This window comes from Botrytis porri, assembly GCF_014898465.1.
Source record: "Botrytis porri strain MUCL 3234 chromosome Unknown BPOR_013, whole genome shotgun sequence".
Lineage (NCBI taxonomy): Eukaryota > Fungi > Ascomycota > Leotiomycetes > Helotiales > Sclerotiniaceae > Botrytis > Botrytis porri.
The window spans coordinates 1,209,427-1,234,737 of NW_024066087.1; the positions used below are offsets into that span (position 1 = coordinate 1,209,427).

Consider the following 25,311-nt stretch of genomic DNA (forward strand, 5'->3'; position numbering starts at 1 on the left):
AAAAAGCAAGTTGTTTCTTATGTATTCGCGCCAATTACCGCAAATGTGTTTCAGCCCCGCATGTGTTTTGGTTTAAGCCAGGGTATTTTTGTCTCTGGTGCTTTACTGGCTGTCTTGATTGTGAAGGTTGTCCTTGCCGTCATTTCAACATCCACCAATCTCTATTGTATTGTAGCCGCCGAACCCGTTCCGACTCTATGATTTCTTGGACTGTTCCGTACCATCACCCAGCTGCTCCCCGGTTTTGCCGAGAGCGTTCTCCCCCTTCTCTTCCTTCTCAGCAGAATACTCCTTGGGATCAATATTTAATTTAACCATCATTGCGTTTACCCACTCCTCCATTTGTTTCTCATCCTCTGGGTTTGTTTCTTGAGCGAGCAATCCCATCTTTGCCCGGTATCTTTGTCTTAGGTCACCGACCGTCGAGATATCGAAAGCCCATAGTAGTCCTCCGCTGAGCATTACGCTGATACTGGCCACATTGATAGTCGCTACACTCAATGCTTCCAATGCCTCCATGGATCCATCCACTTCATGAACCCGATTACTAGGTGTGTAGAATTTTGGCAGCATCATCTTATATTTTCGTACGAGTGCTCTGCGAGTGACAAAAGCCGAAAGACCAACGAATGCTGCACCACCCATGAATAGACCAAATTGACGCCGTGATCGTTGTGAGAAAAGTGAAGAATCTATTACCGCGGTGGGAGATTCTGGTGGGGGAGTTGTGGAGGAGGATGTGGGTTGAGATTCGGCCATGGTTGAGGGATCTTGTACGAATGCCATTAATGGATTAGGAACGGGCGCTTTCCTTACGGATCGAAAGTCTGAGCGGATGTTAAAATTCGAACGCTGCAGCAAGAGCGTTTATAGGATTTAGGAAGCTTTTCATGTTCTGAAAAATTATGCTTACGCGAATAAGGTTTAGCGTCGTTCTACAGGCGTTAGTTGTAGTGCTGTGACCTAAATTATTAGAGTTTCTCCGATTGACCTGGCCGGGCGATATATTTGTGTCAAAATCCCTATATAAATATTCAATCCAGGAAGCTTCCATATGTGAGTTGTGTTGCCTGCGAAGATCTATACTGGATGGCGTGAGAGTCCCTTCGTCAGCTAGCTAGTACTGTCATGATGATCTTTCCATTTTCATGCCAATAGAATGATCCGTAATTGTAATTGTAATTGTATCTTTGATTTGTGTATCAATTTCAACATCATTATTCGTGGGTATTATATATATTTGCTGGGTGTTCTACAAGTTTAAATTCTTTGCCTCCTATGTTGATTTACTTGGGTCCATCTACCTTCTCTTTCTCCTTTTCCGTGGCAGCCTTTGGAGATTTCAGTTCTTCGAGTTCCTTGGCCAATTTCTCTTTCTCTCTGCTCAAATCCATATCCAGGACAATTTTGACTTCCGGGCAATATTCCAGAATATGCTTTCTGCGCTCTTTATTATCCCAGACGGCTGGAATCAAGAATTTACCACTTCCTATAAGATGATAACCAAAGGGCTTCTCATACCACTGGCTTTCCACGCTGAATTTGGCTTCTACATCTGGTCCAGGCATTTTGGCAGCATTTGATGCTATGAGGCGATCGCATATCCAACGATCTTCCCACGGAGTACCGGGCTCACGAACTTCATTTTCGAGGATTTTAAGGATGGGAGGGATATGCCTGAGACTCAATCCTCCATTTCCACCTTTTACGGCCATATTCCATGGGGCACCTACCCAGGAATAATCTTTGGAAATCCAGTCTTCTATGTCATACTCAGAGGCTGCGCATATCATTGAGTCGCTTTGAAACATCAGAAGCCACTCTGCAGGAGCGAGAAAGTCCCTGTAGAAGGTCAAATCTGTAAGAGTCATGCTTATAGTCTCTTGGTCTTTGATGGCATATTTCTCGGGGAGCTCGGTAATGACTAGTTTTCCGGTCTTGACATGGCCGGAAAGAGATGAGGAAGAGGAGATCAATGCATTAGCTTCAGAGGTTCCAACGAAGCGGAAAACCCACGGTGCGGGTAACACAGATATAAAATGTGCGAGAAGAGCGGGCAAATGAGGTAAGGGCCGAGTTTCGAGAAGCAGAGCAACCCGCGTCTGGTCCAATTCAACTTTCGTCTTAGTCGAATCTGCTTTTGAGCCTGTCGAAGCTACACCGGTTGAAGGATTTGATCCTGTCGCTGTAGAATCGCCCACCACGCCCAACCCTCCTGGTGCTAGTGTGTCTAGGTGGAATTTCGATATTGATGACAAGTCGTATTGATAGTAAACAACTAACATGAGCAAACTTCTGCGAATAGTTAGAATTAATGTCTAGCGTGGTACGTTGAATATAAAGAGAAGATTCCCAGATTCCTGGGGATCAAATAATGGATCAAAATCTTCAGACAAGATTAGATCTTATCGCTGAGCGCGCAATCCCCTCCAGTGCAAGAAACGATGAACATACAAAATACCAATCGCGAAAATGAAACTCCTGTGCATCCTTCTATTCCACAGACAGGACCCCGATTCGTGTGACGGCGCCATGGTGGAAGTATTAACGAGAGTGTTTGCGAGCCCTCACAGAAGCGATATGTATCGAGAAGTATATTTTATACACATGAACTCGGAAGTCGTAGACGATGAAGGGGACGTTACGTGATATACAAAATAAACATTATGGGAAAAAAAGAGTGCGTTAGTAAAGGGGAAGTTCGTATCTGGGCTGCGCAGTATTGTGTGGATGTGATAATCTTTTGTATAGTACGCCAATCTGATGTGATGATAATGCTGGTATTATGCGCCATGTGAAATACGCTTGGGGGGCAACTTTGAATTCGAGGGGGGATATTTATGTGATTCTTCCGTAGCTTGGCACTAAATGATAGGTTAAAAGATTCAGGATTTTGTGGACAAACCACCTAGTCTGTATATTTTTGAAATTACGATTGATCTTCTTAACGATTATCCATCCTTGTTTCATCCCATATCGATGTAATTACATCAAACGAGTACGCTGATTTGGTACCCAGACTCGTATTCAGCTTACCGAGTACATACTCTTATAGGGAGTTCATGTGATATTAAAAGTCAGGAAGGCATTGATAGGAGGTATGTTATGGGTCCTTGATCTTCGAAACCACTAACTATGCTAATTCTCGAAACTGGCTGGTAAAATATCGAGAATTTGACGGTTGCAATCTCCAGATCCATCGTCTGTCTCTGGTGCTCTAATCTTTGACTTGCCAATCTTCTTATTTTAGTCTGTGGTGTTGGGACGAAATCTAGGAATAGTAGATCCAAACCCCTTGCAAACCTGCGGGGGGCTTCTGGGCTGCGTTGTGAGATTCTCTTCGACATAAACTACCATCACCCACTCTTGCCTGTTTGGATAGCTACCTAGTATTCATGCGAGACCAGTAGTAGCAGAAATCTGTCAGTTCTGGTTAATGGCACCATCTAGCAGCATTGGAACCATTGATCAACCAAAGCTTATACCAGTTCTTATATCATGAATGATGAGATCACCTACTGGTTACTTATCTTTTTCTCCACGTCAATCTTGTGCCTAGGCAAAGGTCCTACGAGTAGAAGGATTGACATACAATAGGACACTCCACATGGAATCTGCTTTCGATCCGAATGAAGAAAGGCTTGTATCGCTCTCCAGCCATTTGGTAAGTGTTTTGGGTGGTGAATCGCTGTAACTTAGCACGCTCTCATCCTGGATTGAGACCCTGAATGGGTTGAGGTGGGGTTGCAGACGCTAATGTTGTTATCATCTAACGCTAAAAAGACGTCATGGCTACGTCGACAGCCTAGAGTGCAATGCTCACATACAATTAGTTACCTCGCCAGCTTCAGATGTTCAGTGATACTCAACGAAAATCTCCTTTCATATCCCAATAATCATCAATCTTTCAACATGACCAACATCTTAATTGTAGGTGCCACTCGTGGTTTAGGTGCATCACTTGCGAACAATTACGCTTCGCAGCAATCAACAACCGTTTATGGAACCACTCGCGCTGCCACTGGCCCATCCAATCTGAGTGAAAAGATTGTATGGATTCCCAATATCGATGTCGCAGAAGAAGGAGTAGGCAGAAAATTGGTGAACCAGCTGGGTATGCTCGGAGGCGGCGGTGGAATGGTTGAGGGTGGACGAGTTACATTTGATATCGTTGTATGTCCGCTCAGTAAACTCGATTTCATTAGAAGGAGAATAGGTTGAGGGCGTTGCACAGCACCTAAATGTGACTGACTAAATCTCAGATTATCACTGCTGGATATTTTGCCACAGAAGACTTTGTCAATGGTCCAAAATGGGATGAACAAGTGAAGATGTACAGTAAGGACTTTGCAGCATCCTCATCGTGCCAGGTCTCGCGTCCGTGTATACTGACGTTGTATCCGCTAGCCACATCAGCCATCTCTCCTCCCTTCATATTCCAATCTTTGTTCCGCGCCAAAAACATCACCAAAGGTTCCAAAATCCTTCTCATCTCCTCCGAATCAGGCTCAATCACTTTGCGACACGAGAAAGAAGGTGGCGGTAATTATGGACATCATGCCTCAAAGTCCGCCCTCAACATGGTTGGAAAGCTCCTTTCGCTAGATTTGAAGGAGCATGGAATAATTGTATCGATTCTACATCCTGGATTCATGCGAACAGAGATGACAAAAGGGGTGGGATTTGATAAATATTGGGATGACGGAGGAGCAGTAACACCTGATGAAGCTGCAAAAAGCTTAGTTGAATGGACAGAGAAGCTAGACATCAGTAAGTCTGGTCAATACTGGGCACCAAGAGGTCCTAGAGATATTGGTACCGCGGATGTAACAATCGGGACGGATCTACCTACACCTCTGCAACTACCATGGTAGTGATGCTGACGGGGTTGGCACACGACGCTTTATGATGATTATGAATATTAGCGCTGCTTCATTTGTGTTCAATTTCTTAGAATTGACTATAAGTATCACAGTTTGAAACATGACAATACAAACAGATATAAAAATGAAAAGCGGTGCAAAATTTGGCATAGCGGATAATCGAGAAAATAGAAAAGGGTACGAAGAAGTTAGCTGGCTAGTGGTTTTTCTCCGAATCTTTCTCATCGCTATTATCTTCTGGAGGAAAAGTAACAAAGCAAAGTTCTAGTTTATAGCTGTGCTACTCCCGAAAACGCTCCGTATTGTGGTACTGGAAGTTTCCTTTAATTTAATCCAGTTCCGAGGTATTCGCAAAAGTTCAGAATACTTTCAAATTTCTTGTAGTTGTTCTACTCACTTCGGTAATATTCATACGCCTCTCTCCTCCTTTCGATTCCTTTCGTTAAGACTGCTTGACTTTGAGATGTTTTTACCCCAAGACTTGTCCCCTTCATGTGGGCTGAAGAGGAAGCTTGAAGTCGTCTTCCGCCTACTATGAAGGATGGTGGTTACAAAGAAGTAAAAAAAAACTGTCTGTCGATATAATCATAGGCTGTGACAAGGAAAGTACCTTGTTCATGGCTGGCGGTCAATGATACCTATCAGGCATGTCGATACCTCCTATTTGTGAATCTTGCTACCATCAGCTTGGTTGGATTTCCATTGAACCTTACACATATTACTGAATAACACAGGTGCGATGATTCATGAGTTATTTCAACACATAGCACGTATACCATTATACTAGCCTCTGATGCCGTATGAAAATTGAGCACATCTGCTTCAACTGGTCGCCCTTTTCATTTCGAGAAATATCAGATTGCGACACAGAACAGTAATGAATGACTAGGGACCGTACTTCATGTTTTTCTCAATCCCTTTTCCGAATAATCTGAGCCTGTCCACTCACACTTCTAAGCTCCACGTAATAGGACCACAGTCATTTCTCTTTCCAGAAATTCACTTGATTACAAGATCATTCGCTGCTCTAAAAACAAAAACAGTCATAAATTATGGAATTCAGTAAAGCAAATGTATATGCAATCACAGGCGCATGCTTTATATTAGTAGCCGCGATCCTTCTTTACTTTTCTTTCCGCCAACCTCGACCAAGAACAAATCTATTTTGAATCTTTTAGAATTGGGGCAACTTCCAAGACGTCCTCGACCAGCACACATTCGACAACCGAAAGTTTCACATTCAATACATACTCAGTCACCAGGGCGTTCACGTTCCGCACATACTCGACAAACGAAGCGAACGCATTCAACACATACTCGGTATCCAAGGCGAACACCCATAGCACACACTCGCGCTCCAAGACAGATATCAAGCAGCTCTGAAGTAGGAAGCAAATAAAACCATCGTATTTCTGCTGCAAAATCTTTAGAGATGCATCACAACACTAAGCAAGGTCTAATATTTCTTGCATTTTTGATTGCCTGTGGAGGAGGTATCGCTGCCTTCATCCTTTTGCGCAAGCCCCATGACGAAGATCCACATTCCGGAAAGCGTGAAATAGCGGGCATGAATCCAAACAATATTTATGCTAGGAGTCTCCCTACAGGCGCTTTGACTAATATGTATGCTGTTCTTGAGAAAAGGGAATCCCCCCGAGTTCACCCATCTCATACCCATCACAGCACGTCGTCTCAACATCGAAACAAGCATCGTTTCTTTACCCCAGAAGCAGAACTTGATGATACAGGCAGTCAAATTGTCACCATTCCTACTACTTCAGCTACATCAGCCAGTGCACAACCGTCCTCGATCTCTATTACTAGTAGTACTTCGTCTATCGATATCTACTCATCCTTCGCAGTGGAGCCCTTGAGTACTTTGTTAGCCGCAGCAGGGTTTCAAGACTCCATTCCTACGTCATCAAATCCAATTACCGAAGTTAGCATGATTTCCACAGCTCCAACGAGTTCGCAGCCTTTGGCCACTGCTGGTGGTAGACACAGCCATCTTCGTAAGTTTCGAGGTTGAGGTTATGAAGTACGCAGCTGGAATTAGGAGCTGGGAGGGATAGGAATCAAAGTTTTTTCGGTCGCACCAGGGTGGCAGAAGCTTGTGTGAAAATCAGTGATGGACTTCTTGGGAAATATGTAGATATGTGAATCTGGACGGTGCCTAGAGTAGGGGTGATGGTTCAGAGGGATTTCATAGCTCGTCGGAATTAGATATATTTGCATTGCTATTTTCTATCAAGTGTTGCAACTTTCATTGCAACCTTCATTACATCTTTCCCAAATTGAATTTTTTATGACTACTATCATCATAGTGATTCTTGTGCAATTACATCTAGTCTTCTTGCTGGGGTGATTGGAGTGCGGGGTTCTTTGAATGTATTTTCAAGAGAGGAGAGGTGGAATCGGTACTTGGAGGGGAGATGCGAATTTAGTTGTGCTGAATAGGAATCAATATTTTTAAATCGTGAAGTTAGCTACTTTACTGATATTCATACTTTGATTCATCAGCTGCCCTCTCCTTTATATACCGAATTAAACTCTAGAAGATCAATTAGGCCTCTTAGTAGCGTTTGAAACCATGTGCTTTCACTCTCCATTACAAATCTGAACATTTTCCTAAAATCTGCCCACAGTACAACACTTTACACTCCTCTACTACGATATCTTGAAAGCAGTAACTCGCAATCGAAGTTTTTCCATGAATCATGGAATGAATGATACAAGCCATTCTCATCTACCCAATTTATCAGGAGTCAACATTCTTATTTTAGGGTAGACTAATTGTTGATGTACCCCTCGAGTTCTCAATCTATTAAATTTTCAATACTATAGGATTTCATACGTTCTCAACACCACAACTTACTTCTCAAAGTCAGACTCTAACTTCTTCGTTAAGAAGCTATCACATACTACTTGTTGATTTTCTTGTCTTTCGATCTGTTCACTTGAACTCATAACACTCGTATCACTAAACCTCAAACTTTTCATCTTCGCGTCCTCGCGTCCTCGCATTCCCACATTCTCCGCCTTTAACCACCTTATCATTTGAAAACATTTTTAGATAGTCATCCCCTCAGCACTTCAGCTCACTAGATCTTGACTACTCATCATCACGCTACAACTCCAGCTCACAATCCCGCACCATATCGCTCTCCAAAAAATTATCCAATTCCACAAATCCACTCACAACGTCGAAGAGATACCTGGAAACTTCTCTCTTTCGTTTGAACTCGTGCTAGTAGTAGGCGTTATATTCATTGGAGGTATCGCCATGATACTCATGATATATAATATTGAGACTTACAGAGACAAGAAGAGAGCAAGAAAGATTCTTGTCGCCAAAGAGTTGGAGTGATTCGGATGTTTAGAGCTCGCTCGAGTCATATGTAAGAGTGGTATTAGTCACTTTTAGGAGTCATTTGAAGGCAGTTCTTCGTAGCCGAATTCTAGTCGAAGAATTAGGAGCCACTCGTTTCTTGAAGGCTATTGATACTTTCAGACCCTCTGAGGGCTTCAAAATACACCAATACTTCCTTCAACAACTTTCAAAACTGCGACTCTCAGGATTCAAAGTCCGGCATTCTTCCATACGATACTGCTTAACCAATATACATCTCAACATTCAGTTCACTTAGCTTGGTACTCTCACATAATTCGATTTTGAAGTTTCGCCGCCTTCACAATATCCCCACCTCACACTCCTGCCTTGACAGATTTTGCACTCTTCGCTAGATTTCGCTTCACAGTAGTTACATCAAAAGTTTAAGTCAAAGTTTCACGAACAGCAGTCATTTACCAAAAACCCACCACTCCCTCACATGAGCTCCTCAAAATCCAAGTCAGATACCACCCCCCCCTCCCCAAGAACCAACCCGAACGTGCCCAAATGCGAAATTCAACGCCATTAATCTATACCAAGTCAGACTGACAGCATGCAGAATTCAGTCTTGCTGCCAAGCATGCCGGAGACGCGATGATGATCGGAGCTGGAGAAATAATTACCGTGGTAAACCGCGTCGGGCTGGGTTGTACCGTAGACTTTGGCTCTATTCGAAGAGCAAGAATGTCTTAAATTCATAGCTCTTAGTGTTGGAGGCGGTTTTGCTTGTTGGGGTTTGATACGAGGATCAGATTGGCGATGTGTTTGGCTATGATATCTTCGATGAAGAACAGAATATTGAAGTTGGGTGTTTGGATTTGTGGAGATCGTGTTCCTTTTGTATTGTTTGCGTGATGTTTAGAAAACGGTGGTTGAGCATCAAGATATGCTTTTGGGAAAGCCAAATGGGGATTTTGAGAGGACTTCTTGTGTTTGGTAGATGCTCAGATATTTAGGAATTCAAGGATTTCATGCATCGATTGATTCTTCGCTTTAATTATCGACATTATTGGCAAACAAGATTCCATATGCTTTGGAGTGTCCCTTTGAATCTATGAAACGTGATTTATAGCCTGTGAGGTTGAATTCAGATAGGTCCTCGTCCAAACCAATATCAAAAAAGACATATGGAAAATGGAGGACAACAAACATTGTGATGTAATACCATATCATAGTGAAATCGAAATAAGAGTCCTTTTGTTTTTCCATTCTCGTTTACGAGAAGCTACCTTTTTTCATGGGGATTCTAGAGTTCCTAAGGGTCATCAATGTCCCCACGCTCACACTCCATCACTCGACCCGCATTACGAATCTCGCAATTCAAGACTTCAGCATTTTATGATACTACTGCATGATGGATATCTTTTTGACGATAGATGATATACCATGTTCTTACGTCTTCACATCCTCAGGGCACCAGTCTACCTCCTCGATTCATCGAAATCCGATACATGCTTACCATCACGAACTCCTTTCACGAATATCTCATGGCAAGTCACTGAATATTACAGACTCATATTAAGCTCGCAACCAAATACACAACCAAATCTAAATACTATGTTAAAATCAGTAATTCAACCTAAATACGAAATGGAGAAGAATCTTCTTATTGGACTAGCAGTCAGAGGTGGACTTTTGTTCTATTGTCTTTCCTCATCTGCTGTTGTATGAAAAGGAATAGCGGTAGCAGGTATGGCGGTGGCGACGGTAAGTACAGCCCCGATGGTGGTGATGGTGGTTCTTAACCATGGAATTGATCCCTCGCGTCTATCTCAAATATTCCCGGGCAAGAAATACCTTGGTGCTTCTTAATCGACGGTCCACTGCGTTGGCTTCTTGTAGTACGTGTCAGAGACTACCTTTCCCTTTATGGCTTCACGTCGTTATGATACAGTAGAAAGGCAGCAGGAAGGAATTAACAAAAATTGCGCTTGAATAAAGGACATCAAAGATCAGGTTCTCTCAAACTTCATTTTGCGTTTCATTCATGTCCCGTCAAACTCACCCCATTCAAGAAACTGTTATCTCATTCGGTTTTCGGTATCCACAAACTACGAAAATGGAAGTAAGTTGCCTCGTATTGTTTTAGTTCCAGTATGCATAGTAACAGCTGTGAATCATTCGAAAATAATCATGGGTATGAGTCGTGGCGGTCCGAAAACCGTTCCATTCTGCAATTTTCTCTGGATCAGTCAAATGTCAGACGAAGATTAAAACAATCCATTAGGCCTCATCTGCCGGAATGTTGTGCGCCAAACTCTGCGGATCGCATGTACAGAGTAGTCTCGGTAGGTTTCAGAAAGTCGACTTACAGAGTACACACTTCGATGACGAAAGATTTTTCTGTGTGGGATCTTTATCTCGTTCTATTGCGTTGGAATGCATTTCTGTAGTCGAAGAATGTGGTGGTGAAGGACTTGACAAAAAGTCGCATCTCATAACCCCATCTTAGTTTCTCATAATCTAATCACTTTACATATTTTCGTATCCAGATGATTCTGCATCTCTCCAAGATCTCCGAAGATTCTTAAGAAGTCAAGTTTCTTGTGAACATCCTACACATCCCAAATTTGGGAGGCGTACTTCACATTCCTGCCTGCCCCTTTTCGCCTTCCCAACCTCCTAATTCTTACCCGATTTTTATGTGTCCATATAAATGTACAGAAAACACTTATCTTTGTATATCCGTTCATGTTGTCTTCAAAAACTTTTACTTCTAAACTTGCAATTATACCTTCTTATTCTTCAAAGTCGTCGCGATCCCAAGAAATATTGTTCGCACTTAAGTAACCTCATCTTAAGTATATATTGGATATGGACAGCGCAACATCCATCACATATCTAAATCATAGCAACAGCTCCATTTACGGTCTTGTTTTCTGCGTAGCAGGAGCGGTGTTAGTATTCATATTAATCTTCGTCTGCTGTGGATACGGGTGTCTCAAGAAGAGGAAATTAGAGGCTCAGATTAGTAGAGAAGAGAAAGCGCAAGCTAGAGCACGCCGACTAGAGCAATTTGCCATGATCAAGGTACCGCCGAACGTTCATTTGGCAGAATCTTGATGTAACTTTATGGGAACGGGGAAGGGCTTAGAGTTAGGACTATGGAAAAGGGGATTGTTTCATGGGAGGTCAGGAAATAAGATGTTTTTGGCTCTTCGCTAATGAATGGCCCATATCATACGATTCCACTGACTGTTCGAGTGAATAGACGACATTAGGCTACACAAGTACAAGTGTCATACTGGGATGCTTTCTCCTAGTACAATCTCTCCACCTTCGAGATTCCAGTTGCATTCTGAGAACGTAATGAGTTGCAAGTATCTACACCCTCACCAAAATCATTATACTTAAATCATAACTCCCGAAAGCAAATTGAGATCTGAAACGCTCAAAGCAAGCCTGTAAAGCTCTTCCTACCATTGCAATCACACTCTACGAATCAACAGATATGCAGTCTTATAATGTTCTCGATGTATGGATGGAAACGCTTGTTTATTTCGACCCCATTGATCGCCAGCCCCAGAATAAGCTAGTCCGTTGTATTTTCAACGATTTCTTGTTGGTAGTAGGTTTGTCGCCGCTTGCCGTGGGTTTTATTGTGGGTTGGGTCTTCTGGGCAATTACGGCTATCGTTGTGTTTCCTCTTTTCATAGCAGCTGTGGGTATGATGCTCGTCTCAGATGCTATTGCTGTTTCTTTGGAAAATTTCTATCGCGCAATCAAGCGCTGGATTTTGAGAATCTGGTGCAGAATTTTTGGCAACCGCAAAAATTCGACAAAATATCAGCTGCCTACAACAAACACTCCACAAACAAATGTTGCTACAAAAGAATCTCCATTATCTAGTTTGGCTCCGTCCGTTTTTATCGACACTAAGAACGACGAAAGAGAGTTCGCACTTCACAGTAATCCTGTGACAACAATGAAATACACTCCGTCTAATTCAACCCCGGTATTTCCTTCTCCATGCGCTGAAATCGGAGGTCGCTCTAGAGAGAGAAATTCACAAGCTACGGTCTTTCCTTCTCCTCCTCCTCCATATAGTTAAATCTTTCCTCAGGCTCGAGTTTCTCAATGGCTGTGACCAATATATGGATTTTCTGAGCTGGGTTTCGGAATAGGATAGTTTGACAGGCATCATAGGTCTCGCTGGACGACCTTGACATATGCTTCGTTGATTTTCGGGATGGAAACGAATAGGAAGGAGAAACTTTCGCGGGAGAAAAAGAATTTGGAGCCTCATGGGATTTGATTGTATAGGAGCATAGCTTTGATAGTAAGATATTCGACAACGAAGATTCTGCATTCGTTCTCATTCAAAACTTCTAAATCCGTGCAAGTGATGATTGCTTGATTTTGATGATTCATTCATGAGTATTATTTTCGATGTGAATCATAATCCATAACTGTAGCAATCATCGAGTCACACCACTCACATGTATTTATTTGCTAGAGTCATATGATACACAGTATATCTTTTTGGATTTCCAAGTCCGCAGAAGACTTCGAATAAGTGAAACAGTATCTCATCTTTTAAAGTCCTTCCAATTCTAACAAGGTCTCCTCTATCTCAATTCTTTCATACCACTTCTCTTCCCCTTTCAAACCAGACTACCAAGAACAAAGTCTTCACATCCTCGTAATCGAAAACTAATATTGTGCCAGCAAGTCTGTATCAGAAATATCGGATTTTTTTCCCTCCCGGATTCCCATAATCACTGCATCTGCAGTCTCACTTTCACTTCGTCATAACACACTCTCACTCAGCATCCAGTACCCCAACTTCTCTCTACCACCAACAAACTCCCCGCTCCATACCCTCCCCATCCACCCCATGAACCCCATCATCCCAATAACCGGCTACGTCCTGCTCTCCATCCTCCTCCTCCTCCTCCTCCTCCTCATCTGCAAATACCAAATCTACATCGAAACACAAACACAAACACAACCATCCCCTCAAACCCCAGAACTCCATGAACTAGACAACACTACCAGGATTTCTCTTCAAAGAGGCGGGATCGGAAGGCGGGAAAAAGGATGGAGAGGTATTTTGCCGTTTACGAGAGGAGAGAGAGGGAGAGGGCATTGTGAGGTTGGGGGAGTTGAGAGAGGGGATGGGGATGTTCGGGGAGGAGAGAGAATAAATGGTAGTAGTGCGAGGAATAGGAGAGATGAAATAGATGTGGTGGATGGAGAGGTGGAGATACTGGGGGCGTCACCGCCGTATACTGGAAGGGGGAGGTATGAGGGTTGGGTTTGGGGTGGGGGCTTGAGATATGGTAAGGAGATACGTATTGATGGATTGTGATGTGGAATTCGAGTGTGTACTTAAGAGAATTATGGGGAAAAAATTCAGGGAAATGATGGAATTATCGATGACTCGATACATGAATGACATTGCTGGAAAAGGTAACAAAGCTATTTAGACAATAAGGTGGCATTTTATCTGGCACGAAAAGTCTATTGAATGTCACCCAAATGATATCTTCCAATTGCTAAATAATATATCCATAAGAAAGTAATAAAACCCCCCTCCCTTCCATATCTTTTCTTTTTCAAATCCAGGTATCAAATCATGAAACTATCTTCCAAATCCCTTTCCTAATCCCTTATCCTGTTTATAACCCTAATTCCCATATTCCCTGTAGAATGAAAATGATAATGACAACGATACGCTAATGCATGAACATATAAAATCCCTCCCATTCGTAATCCATACCTATCCTGACTTTTCTTTCTTTTTATCTTTTCTTCCCGAATACTAACTAACAAGATGTGTGACGTTACGATAGACTAACATAAACACGGAGATCAAACAAGTCGATGAGGAAGATGATGCTAGAATCTTCCCCAAATAACACCCTTCTCACTTTCCCTCTTCTGTCCCGCACTCCTCATCGAATCCCTCACAATTTACACTTTCTTACCCGGCGCCTGAGCTCCCTCTCTCAATGCCGGTATCGCCGCAACGGGTTGCGCCACCGGCGAAGGAGGTTCGATCACCACGCCCAAACCGCTTCCTCTCTGCACCCAAGGCAGTTTACTCGAATCCAAATACTTTTCAAACTCCCACGTACCACCCGTTCCAACCCCATCTGTCGGAGTATCCATCCCCATCGTCGTATTCGTGAAGTTTGATTCCCTCCCAGGACTATTATTCGTCGTCACAGTACCATTTCCCGTCCCGGGATGACTCTGACCACCGCTTCGTTCCCGATATGCTTCTGCTTCTTGGTCCATTCGGTTCATGCGTTCCATGTCACTGTCTCTATTCATGCCCATATTCATGATACTTCCACTCCCGCGGATTTCACGATCGTTGACCATCCATGGCTTTGGTTTTTCGGAGTGAGATGTAATGAGAGCGGCATCGCTTGCAAAACTGAGTGCGCTCAAGGCAGGACTACTTGCACGGCTATCCATTTCCTCTAGTTCTTCATCCATCTCATCCATTTCAGCCCAGCATAAACCATCGCTACCACCACTCAATTCATATATCTCTTGAGCTTTTTCTTTTCTCTTCTTCTTGCGCTCTTTACGACGTGTAGAAAGACTTGCGAGATGAAATGCAGGTTTAGGTTCGGTGGGAACCAAATTGAGGTTTTTGTTGAGGATAGCATCTGCCGCATTATTATGGCTGGGATTACGGGAGATAGAGACACCGGAGTTTTTATATTGAGGATTAAGTGTGAGATTGGGGCTTCCGATGGCTTTACCAATGTTCAGAGAAATCAATGAGCGATTGGATGGTGTTAGAAGAACAGAATTAGTGCCCTTGTCGAAGAAACTTAGCTCTGAAGGCGCATTGGAGACATGTTTGGATTTTTTGTCCGCTTTGTCTCTGCTAGAGATAAAGGGTAAAGGTAAAGGAGAAGAAGGAGCGGATCGAAAGGATTCTTTTTTCGAGAGACTTCGAGATGTTGATGCGAAGGTGGAAACCGTGTTTGACCGTCCAGGAGCTTGTTTGCGTCGATGTGCGCGACGAAGAATGAAAATTGTTAGACACAAGGTTAAAGCTATTGAAGCAAGAATTGCGAGTACAATGCCTGCTATGACAGGAGTCGAAATCTTTGATTTTGAAGAGGAAGGTAATGGTGCGGGATTATTAAGAGGAAAGATTGTAGTTGGATTTGAGGTGGGATAGAATGTGGTCCAATTGCGTTGATGAATGGAGAACTGAGAACGTTCGTAGTCGGCAATCAGGTATGCTTCTTGGAGAAATGCTCGTCCAAGTGTGATCTGAGAATTATCGGCTGCTCTTTTGAGGGGGAAATAACGAGTACTGTTTTTTACAAGAGGATATTCGGCCCACCAATCAAAAGCAGCGTATGGGAGTGTGATGTTTACCATGGCTTTGGACGTCGAATTTGTGAGAGTAAATACAACAGAGGCATTTCTGTTAACAAGTGTAGTGTGTTGGGCATCAGTCAGTAAATAAAGTTCTGATTCTGTATCGTAGGTGATACCAATAGCTTCTTCGAACTTTTGGCATATACTTGTTGGTAGGTATAGGTATGGGACCGATGAATCAATAAAAGCTAGAAAAGAGGATGATGGCGATGATACAACTTGAGATGTCCCACCCGGTGATTTAATCGTGATTGCATTGACGTCAATCGTTAAGTCATCGCCAGAAGTGGAAAAATCGACAGTAAGGTTATTTGGTACGAAGAGAGATTCTTCGTAACCACCTAAAGTAAGATTGCCTAAGACTCCTCCACCATTGGCTCCCCCACCATTACGATAATAAGCACCAGCAGTGTAGCCATATGATAATGATGGGATATGGCCCTGAGATTTGAGATTGGACATATAACTTGGGACAGGTTCAGTTTTGCTCGAGAAATTTGTAGGTGCCGGATTAAGACCAAAAAGACCCAGCCAAAAGTCATGAGTGGCGATTGTTGCGAGCACTTGTGAGCTTAGGGAGGGAGATCCACTACCCGGGGACCCTAACAAGATGGTATCGTTGCCATAGTCTCCATTGCCAGTAAGGCCTAGACTGGACTCAACTTCCAAAGCGAATTCACCTCCGGGGTTGATGGTGTTTGGTACCCTAAACTCTTGTTAATGCCATGATTATAGAATGTATCTTGTTAAATCCACGTACCATGTAGTAGATGAATTTGAGTTAAAATTCAAGCCTCTCGAGCTATAACATGTTCCTGGGTCTGATGGAGTACAGCCATCTGGTGATACGACCCAAGGCTGATTACTTGCTGTTGATATGAAGACCAATATAGGTTGAGGAGGTGTTCCCACTGTAAGCCAGAAGCTTGACCAATTCCCGTCAATACCGTTCCTAATGAAATTGTTAACAAGTGACGTGCTTAGATAGAAGCTTGAAGATCGACGACAACTTACCAATTACCGCTTGGAAGGACGGTGAGAGGTGGAACAGGGATTGATGAAGTTTCTGAAGCCAACGTCTGGTCAAAAAGGCCGAGAATGGGCAATAGGACGAAGACCAGATACCTCCTTGAAGACATCGGCATTGGAAAAGATCATTAAGGAGAGTTTCATAAGATCAATAATTGTTGAAAAGACAGAACATGCTGGCTATGATACAATAGCTGGTAAGGAAAAACAGAAAAGAGAAAAGAGAAAAGACGAAAACAGGTTTAGACGGCACGAACGAGGTGTAACTTGAACACAAATTTCCGACAAGATCTGCATCAGGACGGGAAAGTGTAAAAGAAAAGTAGTGTACGTAGGAAAGGTCGAGAACTTGGAGGATTCAAAAAACGTGCTGTGCGTACCGATCACCTATACGATACTACCATACTACCATATCGTGTGTCAGATAATTTCAACTGCCAGGATCTGCGGATGGATAGGAGGGGGAGAAACAGCTTCTATCAAATTTGCCTAGAGCTTAGAATGGTGCTACTATGTGTGAGAGGGGCGAGATTGGATAATTAGCATAATTCATGAGAAGGATTCATTTTTGGCTTTGTCATGGACTATATGTGGTATATGACTATAACCAATCTTCAATCACCATTTTGTAGAAGCGGGAGATTCATAAGACAATAGGTCGAACAGTCTGTATAACGTTGGGGCCGAAATCTATCCTCGCTTGGTAGACGGATGACGAAAACAAAAGGTACCGCACTCGTAATATCTCTATGAAGCTTTTGTGTAGCTCTGTGTAGCTTTGACAAGGGAGCTTGAAGGTACTTCTGAGGTCCCTATATTGTATCCCGAGAGTTGTAGCAAAATGATCCCAATTGAGCATTTGAAACGTAAACCTGGGGTAAACTGAGGCTCTCTTTCAAAACACGGCCACCAAGTTAAATGATCATTGATCCATTAAATCTGGATTCAAAATCCTCAATGAAGCTCCCAAGTTTTCAATTGCAAAATCAAGCGATACTGTACTGCAATTCAAAGTAGTATATCCCACCCTGATCTTCCGCTTCTTTTTTGTGAAAAGAAACCAAGGGGCTGATTCTTCAAATCCGCGACGATGTAACGATATCTTCGTGTCATTTGATTTCCACATAAAACCAAGGCCCCCTGTTTTCCAAGGATCGGATTAATCGAGGTTGAATCCTTACGAAAACGTGGAATAGGGATGATGATGAGTGAGAATGTCAGACGGTTAGTTTTCTTTTGTGGGTGGTAATTGAGATTTAAAGAGATGGAATGGTTTGTTAACATGTGGATTGTTACTTTGAAATGGAAAGGAGTTGTCGGATTCGGAAACGCGGTGAAAGCCGGTCGATTTGTCTCTTATAATACTTGACTTGTATCTTAGTGACCATGGTTGGGGATGTTACGATATTAGAATAGATAGTAACGAGAGCTCTAGAATGATATATATGCATATATCATTAAGGTGTTCATATTGTGTTCCGAAATCTCAAGAAATGATAAGTAGAAGGAGAAGGCTCGGGTAGATTGAGTAGATTACTAATCACAAGCGGCAGCACACTTCATTACGAGACTACCTCGAGACTGACTACCCACCACCATCATCACCATAGTAAAGAGCCCCCAAAACGGCCATTCTCCAGTTTATTCGAGTCTCCTGGCGACTACTCGTCCATACACGCACGATACGGGCAGCCGTACTTGAATTTTGGCCCTACAAACCATCTTTTTTTGTGACATCGGGCGATTCCCAGTTTTCTCACATATGTTTGGGCATTGTGATACGAGGAGGTACACCAGTACAGCAGATATCGTGCTGGAAAAAAAGAACCTTCCTCACGTCACTTCCAGCAATGTTTAGACTTCTGGAAATGTGGGTTTGTTATACTTTCCCAGATTTGCCACCTAAGCCTTACTTTTACTGATCCTCTCAGCGTACTGCTAATCTAATAAATTGCATTATCGCACGAGGGTACCCATTTAAGTGTATCTACTAGATCTCTAGAAAATCCGTCTTACTTCAAGGTTTCTGGTAGTGTGGACCGATGTTACTTCAGAATATCTCCGCCTCCAAAAATATCCTGAAAAGGAGAGCGAGAGAGAAAGAGAGAAGAATGCGCAGCCAACATACTGCATCGCACCCATACTCACACCCACACTCACTCTCGCTCTCACAGTGCACCCACACCTAACGAATACTCCAGGTTGGTCGAAAGCGGTTTCTATCGTTATATGTAGGTGCCTCGGGTGCTTCGTTGTTTTCCCTTACGCAGTGTACCTTTTTCTGCAGGGGGGCCACATTTTTTATATTGAACCTGTGAAGTGTCCACTAAGATTACTGTATTTTATTTCAACCGAGTCTTATTCATCCCATCACAAACTGGCACAGCCGCTTTCGTGACCTTCCTTGATCTTTCTTGATCCTTCTACCTACCGCTCCTTCCACTCATTTGTTTTCGTATAATGGAGGCTCTATATTTGGCCCATGCATGCTGCTTACGATGGATTTAAGTTGCGAATGGAGCAAGTCACTCTATTTACGATGCAAGTTCATTAGTGTCAGGCACAGCATCGACTCTTGCATCAGCAAATAATTTGATGAAGATCTCGTTGATCAGCCTTCCATTCCATCGCGAAAGGGAAAGACCCCCTTGTAATTTTTGGGATGGGAATTTGACTTGTTACTCTCTCAACTACCAAGTGACTTAACCTACAAACCCAACTGTTTAACATATTTGAAATCCAAATTTCATCATGAGATTGTTTCGTGATGCAGGCTCGTGGGTGAGAAATATCCTACCTAGGTACTCAGCCCCAGGGTTTCATTTCTTTCAAGAAGAATATAGGAACCTCCTCCTCTTACAATTCTGTTCCTTTTCTCCTTCTCTCGTCGTTTGTCTCTTTTAATTCTATATTCTCATAAGACTTTATCAATGGGTTGATGCCCGGCGTATTGTCCCGTTTTCACCATGAAAGTTTTGCCAGTTCTTCTCCTAGGCACCCTGTCTCTTCTAGATCCAGTAACCGCTTCTTCTAAACTAGACCAAGGTAAGATTAGTCAATATTGACTTGTGGGATTGCTTCATCTTGTGGCGTTAAGTGTTACATCTGCTGATATATTCTTTCCTCCTAGATGATGTAGTTCGAAGGTATACTAATGAAACCTCATCGTCGCATACAACTTCTTCTACCATATTATCAAAAGGGACTCCGACCACCACACTCATTTCCTCTAGCACATTGTCTGTCTCTTGTACGGCAACAGTCACTTCAACAAGTGGCCAGCCCTTGATAGCTGCAAGAGAAGCTTGTCCTACCACTGTCACTATCGTTCATACACCCCACACCACTTCCATATACTGATAAAGCTGTGGTTGAAGCATCTACTTTTCAAAAGGCTACCGCTACAATTCCGGCCGAGTCATCCATATTGAAAGAATCGGTACACACTACCGCCTTCAACACAGATCTTAAGTCGAGTCCTACCAGTTCTCACTCAGCCTCCTTATCACTCCAGTCTTCGAAAACTTCCGTTGAAGCTTCCGATAAAGTTTTAAGTACTGCTATCGCTTCTAGTACTACCACCTCAGAGTCAACTGAGCCAATAAGTTTAGTGACATCAAAGCACTTAGTAATCCAACCCAGCTCTCAAGTGTCTCTTCTGTAGCCACTGCTTCGCATTCAAGTGTACTTGATGAATCTTCATTATCAAAGACATCCGGGTTATCTTCGAAACCACTTTCTTCGACGACTTTGTCTGGTGGCACGACAACAACGCAAGCTTTCACACTGACATTAACGTCAGCTGACTCAACAAAACTCCTTGAATCTTCAAAAACTATCAGCTCATCTGCCTCATCAGCGCATACTGATATATCAAAGTCTGAGCCTTCATTTGTCTCTAGTGCATCCAAGTCTACTGATTCTTTATCGTCAAGTCTTATTTCTGCCATCAAGAGCGAGTCTATCGCATCCAGGGCTTCCAATTCTGCTTCATCTACGACTGTGTTCTCGATATCTTCTTCTGGAACAATAGTCTCCCAGCCAACTGTTCCAGCTTCTACTGCTATAAATTTAAAATCTAGCTCTGATGCTAATTTGGTATCTGCAAGTGGATCATCAAGGACATTGACGTCAAAAACATTCGAATCTTCTCATCAGTTAACACATGAATCCAAATCTGAAGCTAGCTTGACCCAATCTTCAATAACTTCTACATCTAGCTCTCTTTCAAGAGCATCTGAGACTCCTGTTCAATCGACACGTGAGTCGAAATCGGAGATTGGATCGGAGCCTTCCAAAGTATCGTCAATCATCTTGACATCCAAGACACCTAGGTCTTCTTCTATTCAAACAACACGCGAAGTCAAATCGGAATCCAGTTTAGCATCTTCTGCGCAAGTATCTACGACTGCAGTCTTGGCTTCCAAAACAGCTGGATCGTCTATTCAAACAACACATGAGAGCAGATCGGAATCAAGTCTACCCCTCTCGGCAAATTCATCGCTTTTTTCAACTTCAACAACTTCAAAGGCTTCTTCTACTCAAACAACACAAGAAAGCAAATCAGAAACAAGCAAATCCTCTTCATCGGCTTCTTCGGTTCTAGGCCTCTCAACCTCGAAAGCGTCTGGGGTACCGACTCAAACACAAAGTCAATCGACTCTAGAATCAAAATCCAGTTCTTCTACTACTGGAGCCCAACCAACTCTAGAATCGTCACAGACTCAAATTCAGACTACTCAAACTCAGACTACTCAAGAGTCATCTTCGGGAAAGCAGTCGAGTACTCACAGCCCAATTCCCAACGCTACCACATTCCACAGCTCGAGTGTACAATCACCCTCTTCATCTGTGATTAGACAGCCACAGACTACATCTCATAGCTCGAGTGTGCAAGTACAAGCTTCTTCTGTAATCAAGCAATCAGATACTACATCCCATAGCTCGGGTGTACAAGGACAAAGTAGTGCACCGGAAATAAAGGTCACGAGTAAAATTGTAGAAACTCCTACTACAGGCAAACCGAAAACAACTTCTCAAAGTACAAAGCTTGCAAGCAACACTGAAAAAATAAGCACCTCTGCACGAGTACCTGAAACTGCTACAACAAGTGCCAAATCATCAGTCAGTGAAACTCCAAAGCATAGCAGTTCAGTAGAGGGAGTGTCTACATCGATTAAGACCTCGGAAATCCATTCAATTAGCACTGCCTCCTCCAATCGATCAGAAAAGACCGAGACTACAAAAATCGAAGGGGCTTCTCATACATCCTCTTCAATACTCAGTAAGACTACGGGTGAAAGTTCTACTGCTAGTGAAAAGCCCAAGACTTCAAATTTGTCTCCCACGTCTTTCAAATCGTTATCTGATAAGCAATCGACGACTTCTCATACAATAAAGCTTTCAACTTCAGAGATTATTTCTAAGACAGAGACGGCAAAAGAAGTAACAGAAACTACTACATTATCTACAACTAAAGTTCAGACTTCGAGTCAAAGTACGAAATCAGAATCATCAAAGTCACTCTCTTCAAAGACATCTGCATCAACACAAGGGGAATCAAGCACGAAAACCGCTCCCACTCAAACTTTTTTCTCTAAACCATCATCAACTGAAATGAATACGAGCGTTATCTCAGGTTGTACGGCAACCTTCTCGGTTGTCGGTCAAGTCTTACCAGTATGCCCACATACTATCACCCTTGATTCATTCTTTTCCACTTCGAAGACACCAGGTTCTGTTTCACCTACTAGTATTATCGTCTCGACGAGTGTTTCTGCTACTTCAAAAGTGGCCGAAACTACTAGTAAGACGTCTGATAGTCATTCTGCCACTTCCAATCCAGCTACCTTCAATCATATCACTTCTAGTATAGTCAGCGAATCGCCAGATGCGCCTACATTAGTTTCTCAAACCAGTGTGCAAACAACCAACCCAATTAGCAAGTCTCCGGATACGTCTCCATCGTTTCCTGCCACCAGTAATCCAATAAATCCTGTATCTGCCCCAGGGAGTAAGCCGGCTGATACTACAACTAATACCCAGCCATTAGGATCTACAGTTCCTGGATCCATTGCAATTCCTACTACTTCTAACCCAGCTAAGAGCAAATCACCTGATGCTCCTACTTCTAATCCAGCAACCACTAAATTGCCCGACACTCCTACGTTGGCCTTAGCAAGTGGCACACCGGTTGTACCAGCTACAACGAAACCACCTGACGCTCCTGCTACTAATACAGGAAATACCAAGTCACCTGATGTAGCTACTTCAAGTCCAATAACTACAAAGTCACCCAAATCACCTGTTTCACCTACGATTAGTCCTGTGACTTTAAACACTAGTAATGGCGGAGGAGAAACTTCAAATACTGCCCCAGCAACATTGTCAACTACTAAAGCTCAGACTGAAACTGCTAAGGCGATCTCAAATCCACAAGCAACTTCAAATACCGTATCTTTACCCGGAACAAAACCGACTGATACTGCGACCGATGTGGCATCAATAGGACCAACAGTTTCTCCATCAATTGCATCACCGCCTGTATCTAATCCAGCTGGAACAACGAGTAATGTATCGCTACCAGGGACAACAAGTAATGTATCACCACCGGTAACAACGAATCCTGTATCTGTATCTGGAACCAAGCCAACTGATAATACTACAAACACATCACCACTAGTAACTACAGTTCCTGGATCGACTGCAATTCCTCCTGTATCTACAAACCCTGTTTCTGTTCCTGGAACAAAGCCAGCAGACACAGCTCCAACAAGCAATCTAACTAACACCGCAACTGGAAGTCTTGCATCTCCACCTTTATCTACTGGAACTACTACTCCTGCTATTGGAATTCCAGTTGGACTACCGAGTGACAAAAGTACAGCTCTCCCAACCACTGGAACGAGTGATATAATCGGTACCCAACCCGTAGCTAGTAATCCTGGCATCCAAACGGGCGGCACAGAAAAATTACCCTTAGCATCCGCCACCGCTTCTATAATTTCCAGCATTCAATCATCACCCACCGGCGTAAAGACCAATCCCGATGTAAACACTGCGATATCCAGCCCGACTATAACTCCCACAACCATTAAGCCTTCACCAGGCCAAACCACCATCGCTCCCGTTGTGTTTAATTCCCTAACTCTCAGTCAAGGAAGCTCCAACTTCGTAGTTGGTTCACAAACTATTAAACCCGGTTCCGAAGCTACTGTAAGCGGCGAGCGTATCTCCATTGCTCCATCCGGCTCTGCAATCATCATCAATGGCGTAACCACAAGTACTACGCCCACACCAGCTCCATCTCCATCCAATGGTGCCAAGGCCGTTTTATCAACCACCACCGAAGCCCTCCCTGGTGTCGTTGTTGTCGGAACATCTAGTGTAACAGCCGATTTCACCAAATCCGGTTTCGTCATCGGAAGCGCCACTTTGACTCCCGGAGGTGCGATTACGCAAGGAAGTACTATTATTACTCTTCCTCCTAGTAGTACCACCTCTCTCCCTTCCAACGTTGTTGTGATTGGATCTTCGACCTTTACTAAAAATTCCGCCTCTGAAGTTGTGATAGGTAGTCAAACATTGAAACCAGGTTCCGTTATTACAGTTGATGGATCTACGGTTTCTTTATCACCGACTGGAAATGCGGTGGTGGTTAATGCAAACAGTGGGTTTGTAACAAGTACTGCTAGTTTGCAAAGCGTAGTTCCATTGAACAGTTTGGTTATTGGGGGACAAACGCTCACGGCTGGAGGAACAGTGACGGAGGGTGGAGATATATTAAGTTTGGCGGCGGGAGGAACGGGGATTGTAGTTGTAGGGACGATGACTGTAGGTGCTGGAGGTGCAACAGAGTCGGCGAAGAAAAAGAGTGCGGGTGTAAGGATGGGGCTTGGTGGATGGGGATTATTGTATTTACAGGTTTCTTTTGTACTTTTGGGGTTGTTGATTTGAGGGGGTTTTAAAGGGGAGAGGCGGGTGGTTTTTTGAGATGTTTTAGTTTATGACGGTTGGAGGTTTGGGGAATGGGGAATGGAGAAGAGGTGTATTTCTATATTAGAGAGGAGGGTTTGTAGCTATAAAACAGGATAATGGGATCATACTAGCGAGCGAAAAGTTTCGGATAGTTTGGAGGATGTGTGTGGCTTTTCTTTTCTTTTCTTTACCTTCTTTTGTTCTCTTGTTTTATGTATTATTATTACCACTATTATATACCTAGGTATCCAAAATCTTTATATCTACGATCGGTATTTGTTTTTCACTGGAAATGAGGGATTGGGGGTGAGTGGATTGGATTGTAGGGGGGGATATTGTGGATAGAAGAGTAGTGTAATGAATGGAGGAGTATATAACTATATTATATACGATATAATGATACGACATTCATTATTCATATATTCAAAGTTATACAAATTGTACACATTCTACACAATCTTCACAATCCTCATTCTCTTATTCGGTGATCCTCCTACTCATCATCACAATCATAATCACAATCACCATAACCATCAAAACACATATCTGTAAAATTACACATACGACTCTACCCAAATCAGCAAAGAGTAATAAATTCGCTGTTACATACCGACCTACATAGTAAACAGATACAAGACAGTATGAAAAACAAGTACATAATTCTATGCCCTGATACCC

At 43.0% G+C, this 25,311-nt stretch overlaps 8 protein-coding genes across 8 annotated transcripts; 5 read left to right on the top strand and 3 right to left on the bottom strand.

Annotated features, from left to right (window-relative positions):
- Positions 1-195: 195 nt before the first annotated feature.
- On the bottom strand, positions 196-759 carry EAF01_009271 (uncharacterized protein; the record flags this gene model as incomplete). The annotated part of the gene is made up of 1 exon (XM_038917527.1): positions 196-759. The coding sequence occupies one exon, from the start codon at positions 757-759 to the stop codon at positions 196-198; it is 564 nt and encodes a 187-aa protein (XP_038767132.1).
- A 527-nt stretch (positions 760-1,286) lies between these two features.
- EAF01_009272 (uncharacterized protein) lies at positions 1,287-2,534 on the bottom strand (the record flags this gene model as incomplete). Its single annotated transcript, XM_038917528.1, has 2 exons — positions 1,287-2,295; positions 2,455-2,534. 2 exons carry the CDS (start codon positions 2,532-2,534, stop codon positions 1,287-1,289), a joined length of 1,089 nt encoding a protein of 362 aa, XP_038767133.1.
- A 1,378-nt stretch (positions 2,535-3,912) lies between these two features.
- On the top strand, positions 3,913-4,874 carry EAF01_009273 (uncharacterized protein; the record flags this gene model as incomplete). Its single annotated transcript, XM_038917529.1, has 3 exons — positions 3,913-4,173; positions 4,263-4,338; positions 4,408-4,874. 3 exons carry the CDS (start codon positions 3,913-3,915, stop codon positions 4,872-4,874), a joined length of 804 nt encoding a protein of 267 aa, XP_038767134.1.
- A 1,441-nt stretch (positions 4,875-6,315) lies between these two features.
- Positions 6,316-6,912, top strand: EAF01_009274 (uncharacterized protein; the record flags this gene model as incomplete). The annotated part of the gene is made up of 1 exon (XM_038917530.1): positions 6,316-6,912. The coding sequence occupies one exon, from the start codon at positions 6,316-6,318 to the stop codon at positions 6,910-6,912; it is 597 nt and encodes a 198-aa protein (XP_038767135.1).
- Positions 6,913-11,725: 4,813 nt separating this feature from the next.
- EAF01_009275 (uncharacterized protein) lies at positions 11,726-12,325 on the top strand (the record flags this gene model as incomplete). The annotated part of the gene is made up of 1 exon (XM_038917531.1): positions 11,726-12,325. The coding sequence occupies one exon, from the start codon at positions 11,726-11,728 to the stop codon at positions 12,323-12,325; it is 600 nt and encodes a 199-aa protein (XP_038767136.1).
- Positions 12,326-13,111: 786 nt separating this feature from the next.
- Positions 13,112-13,585, top strand: EAF01_009276 (uncharacterized protein; the record flags this gene model as incomplete). The annotated part of the gene is made up of 1 exon (XM_038917532.1): positions 13,112-13,585. One exon carries the CDS (start codon positions 13,112-13,114, stop codon positions 13,583-13,585), a length of 474 nt encoding a protein of 157 aa, XP_038767137.1.
- A 605-nt stretch (positions 13,586-14,190) lies between these two features.
- Positions 14,191-16,772, bottom strand: EAF01_009277 (uncharacterized protein; the record flags this gene model as incomplete). The annotated part of the gene is made up of 3 exons (XM_038917533.1): positions 14,191-16,333; positions 16,388-16,579; positions 16,642-16,772. 3 exons carry the CDS (start codon positions 16,770-16,772, stop codon positions 14,191-14,193), a joined length of 2,466 nt encoding a protein of 821 aa, XP_038767138.1.
- A 2,816-nt stretch (positions 16,773-19,588) lies between these two features.
- EAF01_009278 (uncharacterized protein) lies at positions 19,589-24,946 on the top strand. The gene is given in 4 exon segments (XM_038917534.1): positions 19,589-19,701; positions 19,787-19,917; positions 19,949-20,284; positions 20,299-24,946. 4 exon segments carry the CDS (start codon positions 19,623-19,625, stop codon positions 24,610-24,612), a joined length of 4,860 nt encoding a protein of 1,619 aa, XP_038767139.1. The 5' UTR covers positions 19,589-19,622; the 3' UTR covers positions 24,613-24,946.
- Positions 24,947-25,311: the final 365 nt, after the last annotated feature.